This window comes from Malania oleifera, chromosome 5, assembly GCF_029873635.1.
Source record: "Malania oleifera isolate guangnan ecotype guangnan chromosome 5, ASM2987363v1, whole genome shotgun sequence".
Taxonomy (NCBI): Eukaryota; Viridiplantae; Streptophyta; class Magnoliopsida; order Santalales; family Ximeniaceae; genus Malania; species Malania oleifera.
Window position 1 is genome coordinate 48,643,995 of NC_080421.1, and position 11,261 is coordinate 48,655,255.

Sequence of the window (11,261 nt, forward strand, 5' to 3'; positions counted from 1 at the left end):
GAAGGAAGCAATTTTAGAAAAGGAATGAGAGAGATTCAAGGCACGGTTGGTGGCAAAAGGATACTTACAGAAGAAGGGAATAGATTATGATGAGATCTTTTCTCCAGTGGTATGACATACTTCTATTAGAATTGTGTTGGGGTTGGTAGCTTATTATGATTGAAATTAGGATAGCTTCCCAAGAGGGGGGTGAATTGGGAATTTAAAAACTTTCTTTTTAATTCCTTTTAAGAATACTTAACTTCTTTTATTATTTTTCTAATTCTTTTACTTGTTTGTTTAATTTGTCAAACAATAACTTGGTTTCTTTTATACAATCAACAACACAAGCACTTAAACAACTAAATCACCAATCAACCTTTCAATTAACCATACTATCCAAACTAACTAAACACAATTTGAAGGCAAACAACCAAACCAAAATTAAGATATACAGTAGTAAGAAATTAGGATGGTTGTTTGTTTATGTACGCCTTATAAATATGAATCAAGCCTTGTAGTTGAATGATATGCTCGTTAAAATAAATTTGCTTCTTTTATATGATTTACAACCACACATCCACACTCTTCCCAAAATTCAGAATTCAAATAAACTCTTAGTTAATTTTCTTTAGGTGTTTTAACCAAGTAACGTACTCTCATATGGTTTCCGCAAAGTATGATTTAACCAACGTACTCCCTTTCGGTTTCCGCAACCCAAATCAAAATTAAACTTTAAGTTTGTTTGATTTCCAAATAAACGTAGTGTATATGATTTCAAATTTAAACCATCCACGCAATATAAATATGCTGAAAATAAAGAGTAAGGGAAAGAGAGAGTGAGACACAGGATTTTACGAAGTTCGGCTTCAACACAACCTACGTCCTCGCCTTTGGCAAAACCACCAAAGGATTCACTAAACCTGTTCCTTTTCCGGGTGGAACAATACCTTTATACACTTCTTCAGAAGGCTAGAGCAGCACCTCTCTAAGCGATAATCCCTCGCCTAACCAACGATCCAGCAAACCTGGAATCGTCACAATCTACAAGAATATAATATAAATTCTGCGTACAAAAAATACTCCCAAAATTTAGAGCAGGTTGTACAAATTGAAATGTAAATTGTACTTCAAAAAACCAAAGCAAAATAGAATATATGAAACTCTAAAGTTTTTAGAAGTCACCAATGGTTCGTTTAAAAGAGAAATGGAATTGCAACCCGGAACCGAACTTTGATATTTTCAATCGACCAGAATTGTAGAATTCCTCTTCAGCAAAAGATGTGAGCAAAGAAGAACTTCAGAAGAATTTCAGCACAAGATGAATTTCAAGTTTTGTCTGATTTCTCTCTTTTCTTGTGTTTTCTAGTATTGTGTTTTTTCATTACCCAAAGAGGTATTTATAGGCAATTTAAAAGATCAACTTCCACATCAAATTAGGTAAACTTTGAAAAAACATTTAATTTGTTGACTAAATTTTGAATTTCAAAATTTTGAAAGATCAACATTCACATCAAATTAGGTAAACTTTGAAAAAAACATTAAAATTGTTGACTAAATTTTGAAATTCAAAATTTTGAAAGATGTTGTCCATATCAAATTAGGTAAACTTTGAAAAAAACATTAAAATTGTTGACTAAATTTTGAAATTCAAAATTTTGAAAGATGTTGTCCATATCAAATTAGGTAAACTTTGAAAAAACATTAAATTGTTGATTAAATTTTGAAATTCAAAATTTTAAAAGAAGCTTCCCTTTGAGATCTAAAATTTGCTCCACGTGGCAATCGTCTGCCATGACATGGCAGTCATCTGTCATAGTTAAAATTTAAACCCAGAATACTTTTATTAAACCCTTTAACTTGCCAGTCGTCTGTCCATAGACAGACAGTCATCTATCAAGTGCACTGCTTATCAGAAACTCACTTTTTATTTTAAACACTTTCCTTCCTTTAAGACCTTTGTTACTTTAATTTCAAAAAACATGTTTTAAGCTCTTTAAAACAAAGTGTTTCTTAGTTTCTTTTGATTTTATAAGAGCTTCACATATCTAAATGACATTTGGTTTTGAAGTACTTACAACAGTTCTTCTAATTATGGTCTTCTTAAATCCTTCAGCCTCTTTCAGCCTTTTGAGGTTCACTTTTGACTTTGGGTTTGCTTGCCCTTAAGCTTCTTCATTTGTTATTCATTGCCTTTAATATTCTGAGGCACTTTCACTAGATTAGCATTGAGCTTCAACTTATCAACCTTGAGAGTTCTTTTACCTAAAACGCATCACTTAACATCATATGTTAAAGCATCCTTCATTTTGTTATCATCAAAATAGGATTGAAAAGTCCAGTTAAGTCAACAATGATCTTCATTTGGAACAAATGGACGTGAAGACGGTGTTTCTTCACAGTGACTTGGAGGAACAAATCTACATGGTATAGCCGAGGGATTTAATGAATTAGAAAAAGAAAATTTTGTTTGCAGGTTAAAGAAGTCTCTTTATGGGCTGAAACAATCTCTAAGGCAATTGTATAAACGTTTTGATTCCTATATGATCAAGATTGGCTATAAACGGTGTGAGTATGATTGCTGCGTTTATGTGAATAAACTTGAGGATGGTTCTTTTATTTTCTTGTTATTGTACATCAATGACATGTTGATAGCTGCAAAGCATTTAACTGAGGTGAATCAGTTAAAGGATTTGTTGCATAAGGAATTTGACATTAAGGATTTTGGTTCAGCTAAGAAAATACTTGGAATGGAGATTCGCTGTGACAGGACTGTAGGGAGATTATGGTTATCTCAGGGCGGTTATATGCAGAAGGTGTTGGAGAGGTTTAGCATGATTGATGCAAGACTAGTGAGTACACCTTTAGTGAATCACTTTAAGTTGTCTACTACAGATTGTCCAAGTTTGAAAGAGGAAATTCGGGACATGTCAAAGGTCCCCTATGCTAGTGTTATGGGGAGTTTAATGTATGTCATGGTATGTATAAGGCCAGATTTGGCGCATGTAGTAAGCGTGGCGAGCAAGTTTCTCTCCAATCTAGGAAGGCAGCACTGGGAAACCGTTAAATCAATATTTAGATACTTGCAGGGTACATCGGGATATGACATCATGTTTGGCAAGCAATAGAGTTTTCCTATAGTTATGGGGTTAGTTGATGCAGATTATGTTGGAGATATGGATGATAGAAGGTCTACAACGGGATATGTGTTTACCTTTGTAGGAGGACCAGTATGTTAGAGATCCATGGTACAGTCTCTGGTTGCATTACCACGACTGAGGCAAAATATATAGCAGTTACCGAAGCTGCAAAGGAAGCCTTATGGCTTACTGGTTTAGTCAGAGAGTTGGGAATACAACAAAATGGTGTGGTACTGCATTGTGATAGTCAGAGTGCTATTTACTTGGCGAAGAATCAGGTATATCATGCTAGAACCAAGCATATTGATGTGAGATTTCACAGGGTTCGGGAATTGATTTTTTTAGGTGAACTTGTGTTAGAGAAAATTCATACATCTGATAATGCAGCAAATATTCTGACCAAATCAGTTACTTCAGAGAAGTTCAAGCATTGCTTGGACTTGCTTCATGTCTGCAAGTGATTGAAGGGAGACAAGCTTAAACCTAGCGTTTTCAAGTTCAAAGTGGAGCTGATCATATTTTTAAGACTCTCATAAGGGGTATATAATCGCCAAGGTGGAGATTGTTATTTGTGACTCTTATACTTTAAGAAAAGAATAAAGAAGGAAAAAAATGAAGGAGGCAGCACATCAGACTCATCGACGAGGAACTATATTTGTCGATGAGGAGACAACAAAGGCTCGTCGACGAAGGCTCTAAATTTCGTCGACGAGTAATTATCGAGAGCAGGTGATTTCAGATTTTTGGATTCGTCGACGAAGCCTTATGTTCGTCGATGAAGTTTCTTCTTGGTTTCGTTCACGAAGCTCCGTGTTCGTCGACGAGAGACGCCTGGGCTTCGAGTAGTTTTTCAGAATTTTTGAATTTTGAATGTTGGGTAATTGGGAAAACGGGGGGAAATCTATGAGAAACTATTATATATGTTATTCTGGCCATATATGAGAGAAGGTTGATCATTTTGAGAACTTTATTGTGTACATGTTGATTTTTTAGTGAAAAAATTTGTGTGTCATTGCTTCCGTGGATGTAAACTTTGCCAAACCATGTTAAATCTTTGTGTTGTCATTCTGATTGTGTATTTTAATTCTCTTGTTGTTTTATTTTTGCTATGCATGTTCATTATCCGATCCGACCATTTTCACAATAGCTTCAATTGCATTTCGTCATGCCTTCTAAGTTGGGCTTGTGTTATGATATATGGAACTCAACCTTCCTCAAGGGTTTTCTGAAGAATCTTAGGGCAGCCATTATGGGTGTGGTTTGTTAGGAGATCTGGAAAGAAAGAAACAGAAGGATCTTTAGGGAGTGTACCTCCTCAGTAGCCGAAGTTCTTTCTAGGTGCATCTCTTACCTACTCCAGGTCCTATCCCATTCTTTCGAAGTTGGAGTATTTCATTGCATTTTAACTGATTTAGGCGATTAATTTATCTACTACTTTGTGGGAGTTATTTTTGATTGGTCGTTTTTGACATGTTAGTTTTGTTTATTTGTATTTGTTCGGCCATTTAAAATCTTTATTATTTTTCGTTTCATTTCTCAAGCTTCTAGCTTGAGCTTGTAAATTTTGTATGGTTTCATCATTTTAATATATCATTTTACCTTATTCAAATAAATAAATAAAAAAATCGAACCCATGACCACTAATAAAAGGCCAGTTGCAAGAATGCATCTTTGGCCAAAACCATCCTTACCCCGTAGAAACGGTGGAAACACGAATCTGCCCGGTTGTCCATAATAATTGGTAGAATACTTCAAACTAGTTGCAAATGGTGGTAATTGTAAGTTTTGTGAGTCACCTTGTCAAAGGCTGTGCAAGACGTTAGTGTCATTGAACTTGGGCATGTAGTAGTTGGGAAAATGGCTTTAAATCAATGTGAGTGGACCACCACCGCTTGACAAGTAGTTGGCTTTCCCTGAAGCCAATCCTGGCTAGCTTTTCCAAGCCATCCCAGCACCACCTGGTCCCAAATCCAAGCATGTTTTGAATTGAACGCAACAACCAATATGGCGAATGACCCAAATGGGTTGTCAGCAGAAAATATGTTGCACAACAAAAAAACTGTGACCAAGACCAACAATTGCACTTCCCTGATCGAAAAAGTAACAATTTTCCAAAAGTAACATTTTTCAAACCTGACACCAAAGACTCCAAGTATGTTACATCCCCTATTATGATCATCTTGCAATTTGAGAGAATAATCTAATTTAGACCTGCAATCTGATTTCTGGGTGGGAGTTCTTGCACAAACTTATGGCATCTTCAAAGAAAATCCATCGTTAGTTATATAACCTCTTTAAAATACTATGTATGTGGATTTTTTGAGCATTAAGTTACTGAGCCTCAACTGCACAACAAGTAGCCCATCTCCCTTCCTCCCCTTCACGCGCTTCCACATAGTTAGAATTGGAAGTTCCAAGCTCACACAGCTTATATTCTCCCATTCATTTTCAACAATCTCATCGGAAGATCTCTGCAGGACAACATTTTCCCCACATGCACGCATGCAATTCTTTACTCACATTGAAATGGCAACACATACAAAGAAGCATCTTGATTTCTTGCATGTTTCACTTACGCCATGATACAATAGGCAAGAACCTCCTTTTATATATTCATAGCACAATTCAAGATCACAGGTTACTGTACCCAACAAAGAACATTTGCAGTGTATTTACTGTACCCAACAGAGAAAATCATCCTGCACTCTTGGCTATATACAACAGTACTACAGATCTGTCTGAGCCCAACTTCTGACCCTTGAGTAAGGCCGAAATGGGAAGTAAAAGGGAAATTACATCTTCTAACAAAATAAGTAATATCTTTTCTAATTAATTACTTGGGCGTTTCTGTGGTTGGGGAAGAAGAAGAAGAAGAAGCAATATTAGTAAGTTTACCAGTTCTCTGTCCCTTCCCTGACTTCTTTGTGTTGGTCTTTGGCCCTTGTTGCCGTACTTTCACTCCCCGAATCATCTGTCACATTTGATGCATTAGTCAGTTTTTGGTATACTAAGATTCTAATGGAGTACATACAGCTCAAGTTCTAAATTTCAGGTTGAGTGAATTAGAAAAGAGAGAAGGGGAAAAAAAACAATTTGACAAAATCCCAAATCCAAGCTCAGACTCCATGCTGGATCAAAGGAAGGAAACTGAGCATGAGATCAAAACCTGGTCTTCAGAGCTTATATGGATTTAGATAATATGCAATATAAAATTTTATAGATTTTGGTCCAAATTCATACAACTCCACACAAATCCAAACTCAAACTCCCAAACATACATGAGAAGAAAAATGTAGACGATATGCTTCACTTACATATTTGCCACACTTGACGTCTGAGTAAATAACTATGAAATCCCCTTCTTGGAGTCCATTTGATTTGATAAAATCTCCTGGAAAAGTAAGGAGCATATATGCAAACAATTTAAATTAAGAATTCATATATATATATATATATATATATATATATATATATATATATATCTGGAAGCTTCAGAAGTTCAAATATTAATTTGATCATCTAGCTATCTACCTGTGTTTTCAAGGAGATACATCCTGCTCTTGTTATTTGGCCAGAACCTGAAAAACTCCATGAACATAATGCATATGAATTCAAGGTGATTGGTTTTGCATCGAACTAATGCCATAAAAATTGAAAACATTATGATATTTCTTTTACAGGAAAGTACCTATAGCGCATATTCCAGACACGGGAAGTACCTATATCTTCCATGGCTATGGAAATGCCGTCTCTTGCCTCCAGTTCTGGGAGATGTGTTTCTGCTTCTTTCTGGCAGTGAATAATTTAATCGCTAATCAGTTCATCTACAATCATCGTCAGTGTTAAAAAGAACATTTGTTGCTAAGGTAATTTTATTTCTAAGAGTAAAAATATAACTCTTAACCCTAAGAAATTAAGAAAGAAATTAAAGAGACGAATGAACAATACTTTTGGCAACACTATCCTCCCAAGACTTCCCACATCGCTCTGCTTCAATACTTTCTGCAGAAGAAACCTCAAATTTTTCTCAGTTTTCCATCCCTAGACAGACCACAATTAATATATGCATTAATGCATCAATCAAGAACTTAAGATTTGCAATACAGTAACCAATTTGCTTCCATTACCACGCAACATACGGAAATTAAGATGTTTCCTTTAATAGGAAATTGATTATCCCAATAACCCTAATGTAATCTGTAATCCATATACATAGGTACTATCAAACTGTGTACCTGCCGCCGGTCAGACCCAAACTGCCGCTGATAATTCTGAGCGGGCCGATCCGAATGCGGTTGTGGTGCATCCACCGGCATGCCGGGTTGGACCGAAGTGGGGCCAGTAGCTTGCCGGTACACCCAATTTCCATTGTTTGCCTGATCCGTTGTGGTGCAATTTTCTCCACCCTCCTCTCTTTGCTGTTCCACACACATATCCTCAGCTTGGTTCTCCTGGCTGTGATGGCTCCGGTGATGGTGCGACAAAAACCGCCTCTGCCGAGCCATCCTCTTCTTCCGAGCCTCCTTTGTTGCCGAAACGCCCAACCTCACCAAGCCTTCCCCATTTCCACGGTAAAACGGACACGGGAACTGGCCCGCGTAGCTAGCGCCAAAAGCGTGCTGGTCCGGTGCCACCTGAGGCAGCGGCAGATTATTATCTGAAAATGGGTTGTTATACTGCGAGGGAAGATTAAACTGTTGTGAAGACCAAGTGGGAGCTGATTCCATTGTCTGATATTCTGAGGGAGCTTGAAAGGGAGAGGCGCAAAAAGGGTCGCCACCAATGTACCCAACCATGGGCCTATATGCCGGCGGAGCCGCCGTGGCTGCTGAAGCCATCACCGGCAGATCGGAAACGTAAGGTGGGTAAGCCGCCACCAAGGGAGGACGGTAACAAGGGTTTGAATCATTGGCGACAGATTTAGGGTTAGGGTTAGGGTTTTGAAAAGGGTAGGGAAGTTCTTGTTCGCGCTTTTTGTGAAGCTGGTGTTGCTGGACCCACTCAAGAATGAGTTTCAACAACTGTTTGGTTCCCTCTTTCCCACCCCCCAAACGCCTAGCCGCACACTCAATTGTGGCGCGCCTGAGTTTGATCTTCCTCAAGTCTTCAGCACATATTGATTCTTTGTTGGACTTGAGCCACTCGAAGAAAACCGCGGCTAGATCCTCAGAGGCACTCGTTTCATCCGTCGCCTGTGGTGGCAATGGCACTTGGAGCGGTTCTTGAAACAACTGTTGATCAACTCGCTGAAATTCTGATAAAGAGTTTTCTTGGGGGAAAATAGAAGAAGGGTCCCAAATATCGTTGGGCTCAAGCAGATCAATGCACCCAAAATTCTCCATGACAGCCATGCAATCCACATCCAGCGGCGGAGGCACCTCCATGGGCACGGTGGACGACTCCGCGGCCGCTGTTTGCGGCGTAGATGGGGGTTCCGCACCATGATTATACTGGTCCTGGTGGTTGTGGGGGTGGCTGTTGCTATTTTCTGCATCATCGGCTGCGGCGTCGGACTGGAGGACGGCTAAGGAAGCCGCGGAGGAAGAGGAAGAAGACAACGACGAGGATGACGTGGCACATGCAGAGGGATTCGTCGGCGCCGGCGCAGATGAAGTGGAGGAGGAGGAAGACATGCATGGGAAATCTGGAAAAGGGGGGAAATCGCCGTAGAAGATGGAACCGTGATCGTTTGCAGCAAGTAGATCATCGTTTTCTCTTTCGAACCAGATCTCTCTTTCGTCCATTATCACTTCTTCCTTTGGCATAACAACATCAAACCCATTTCTCTCCCCGTCCCCCGCATGTAGATCTTCACGATTTTGAGATTCCTCCGTCTCCATTTCTGTCTACGTTTTTTTGGGGGGAAAGGTTTTCGATTCCGGTGGAATTAGAGAGTGAAAGAGAGAAGCAGTAGAATTGAGGTATGGGGGCTTCTGTGTACGGATAAGTGGAAAGAGGGAAACTATACGGATAGAAATGAGTGGGAGACTGAAGAGGACTGATGTATCTGATCAAGGAGGCAAGAGGAAGGGCCCGCCTTTGCGCATCACATCGTCAACAAAAAGAAAGGAACATAAAGCATCTGCTACTCTATACGATATATATAATATATATCAACTATAACTATACATACACAAACAGTATCTATTTCTCTTCCTCCCAATATATACCTCTTCTCAAAGAAAGCGACCTGTATCCGCAATCACTACTTTATTTATCACTGTATCGTTAATTTTAAAACCGTTTTAGATCAATACCCTTGTAATAAGAGTGAATTAATGATAAACTGATTTACAATATATATATATATATATATATATATATATACAGAATAGGGACCGCCGGCGGAGGTGGAGGGAGATAGAAACGAAGCGATGTCCGGCGAGCCAGACCGAAACGCAGGTTCGGTGAAACCGACCTACGGAAACCGTCACCAAAAAATCCGAACAGAGAGAGAGAGAGAGAGAGAGAGAGAGAGAGAGAGAGAGAGAGAGAGAGGAGAGTGCGCTGAGGAGGAGAGATTGAAGTGAAGTAAAGAAATGGAGAAAGAAAGAAACAAACCTTCATTCGATAACTTGAGAAAAGAAAAAAAAAATAGTAATAAAAGAGAAAACAACAAAGGAAAAACCAAAACCTGGGGCCGCAACTTTCCCCGCCTTGGCTCCGGATACTCCGCCGCCCGCCATCCGTTCACACCCCAGTGGTTCTGCCGAGCGGTGCCTCAGCCTTTGGCAGAACTTTCATGAAAATAAAAAAGAAAAAAAATGACATCAGAACCCCAACTGTTCAGCACTTCCAATATTTCTATATTTCTACTCTCTCTCTTTATGCCGTCATGGCTTTGTATTTTTCCGAAGAAGGGAGTAAATATGAAAAATGTAGTGCTGAAAATTTTGGGTTAGAAAAGGAAAGGGTGGGGATTCGTGGAGGAAGCGGCGGAGGTGAGTGAGTGTATGCATGCAAACGTGCGCGGCGTAGCAGATGAACCCCTCCCTTCCTCTGCCCAATAACCGCGCTTCCCATCCGTTGTTAATCCGTCGTAATCTGCGGAAGAGCTCGCAGCTAGCTGTGCGCAGCGATACAATGTCCGGGAACGGCCTATCACCGCTTGCCACCCACTCTGCGTTCCAACCTCCTGCTGCTACGTGTTTCCATACTTCTGCTCTCTCTCTCTCTGGTTTTTTTTTTTGGAAGAGGGCGTTCACGTGACCTTGCCCAATTAAATTAATTATTTTTTGGCCAAATTTTCTAGATAAATAATATTATTTTTGAAGAGCTATTCCGCGGTTCGATTTAGGAAGCGACTTGATGGCTCAAAAAAATTGGGAACGACACATGGCGAGAAAGAATATAAAATTGAATTTCTAGAATTCTAGGCCTTCATCTTTTCAGACTTAAAAACTCTTAAGATACACTGAAGTTTAAAGTAATTGGAAGCGAAATTCATCTTTACTCTTATTCAAAATTATTGTGTTGTTTGTTTTGTTTTTATTTTTATTTTTAATTTTTTTTATATATAAGAACTTCAATCACCAATGAATCTTTAGGACCCCCTAGTGTGACACCAAACTTACGGATCAGCATCCTCCGTCCTCTTGTGTTGTTTGTTATAGGGACATTTGGTGGTAGATAGTTTCTTCAATTGAATTTTGGGATCAATAATGTTACGCAAATAATTTTTTGAGGTTAAAGATTTTTCTCCCAAATTAATTTTATTGTTCACTGCAATTTTTTTCCTTCATATTTCTTTTAATATTTAGTAAAATTAGTTAATTTTTGTGATTACTTTTTATGATTAGTGAAGAAATTTTTTGGTAATTTGGTGTGTTTTTCAAATTGGATCCCACATATGGACTTAGGGCTCATGATAGCTTTGCATTTGCTTGAGATACAACTTGGGGTACCTTTTTCAAGATAGAAATTAAAGCCTTAATTTTTTTTGTTAATTCAACAAATTAATCGTACACTTGAAATATTTATTTTTTTCATAATATTTTTTCTTAAAATCCTCATTATTTCGGGATGGTTTCTTGATGATTATTAAACAAGTGTTTTGAGATTTTGAGAACTTAATTGCTGATTGAATTTTAATGAGGTCTGCAAACTATGTATTTGGGTTGGATTTTTGTGTTGTAGACCATT

General features: G+C 38.5%; 1 protein-coding gene across 4 annotated transcripts; it reads right to left on the reverse strand.

The window, feature by feature from the left end:
- Window positions 1-5,761: 5,761 nt before the first annotated feature.
- LOC131155699 (B3 domain-containing transcription factor ABI3) lies at window positions 5,762-9,956 on the reverse strand. 4 transcript variants are annotated; one of them, XM_058109017.1, is made up of 6 exons: window positions 7,355-9,956; window positions 7,068-7,160; window positions 6,808-6,908; window positions 6,651-6,697; window positions 6,434-6,510; window positions 5,762-6,090 (listed from the first exon to the last, which is right to left on the reverse strand). In XM_058109017.1, exons 1-6 carry the CDS (start codon window positions 8,957-8,959, stop codon window positions 5,953-5,955), a joined length of 2,061 nt encoding a protein of 686 aa, XP_057965000.1. In that variant the 5' UTR covers window positions 8,960-9,956; the 3' UTR covers window positions 5,762-5,952. The 4 variants fall into 4 exon arrangements, with proteins under 4 accessions (XP_057965000.1, XP_057965002.1, XP_057965004.1 ...); XM_058109019.1 differs by having other exon boundaries at window positions 7,068-7,121; window positions 7,355-9,686; XM_058109021.1 differs by having other exon boundaries at window positions 6,066-6,090; window positions 6,839-6,908; window positions 7,068-7,121; window positions 7,355-9,679.
- Window positions 9,957-11,261: the final 1,305 nt, after the last annotated feature.

Bases quoted from the DNA above. Each gene is read 5' to 3' on its own strand.
- LOC131155699 (XM_058109017.1), bottom strand. From the start codon at position 8,959: ATGGAGACGGAGGAATCTCAAAATCGTGAAGATCTACATGCGGGGGAC. The intron at 6,909-7,067 runs GTATTGTTCATT...ATTCACTGCCAG, and splicing joins GGAGGATAGTGTTGCCAAAA to AAAGAAGCAGAAACACATCT. The intron at 6,091-6,433 runs GTAAGTGAAGCA...CAAATGTGACAG, and splicing joins ACGTCAAGTGTGGCAAATAT to ATGATTCGGGGAGTGAAAGT.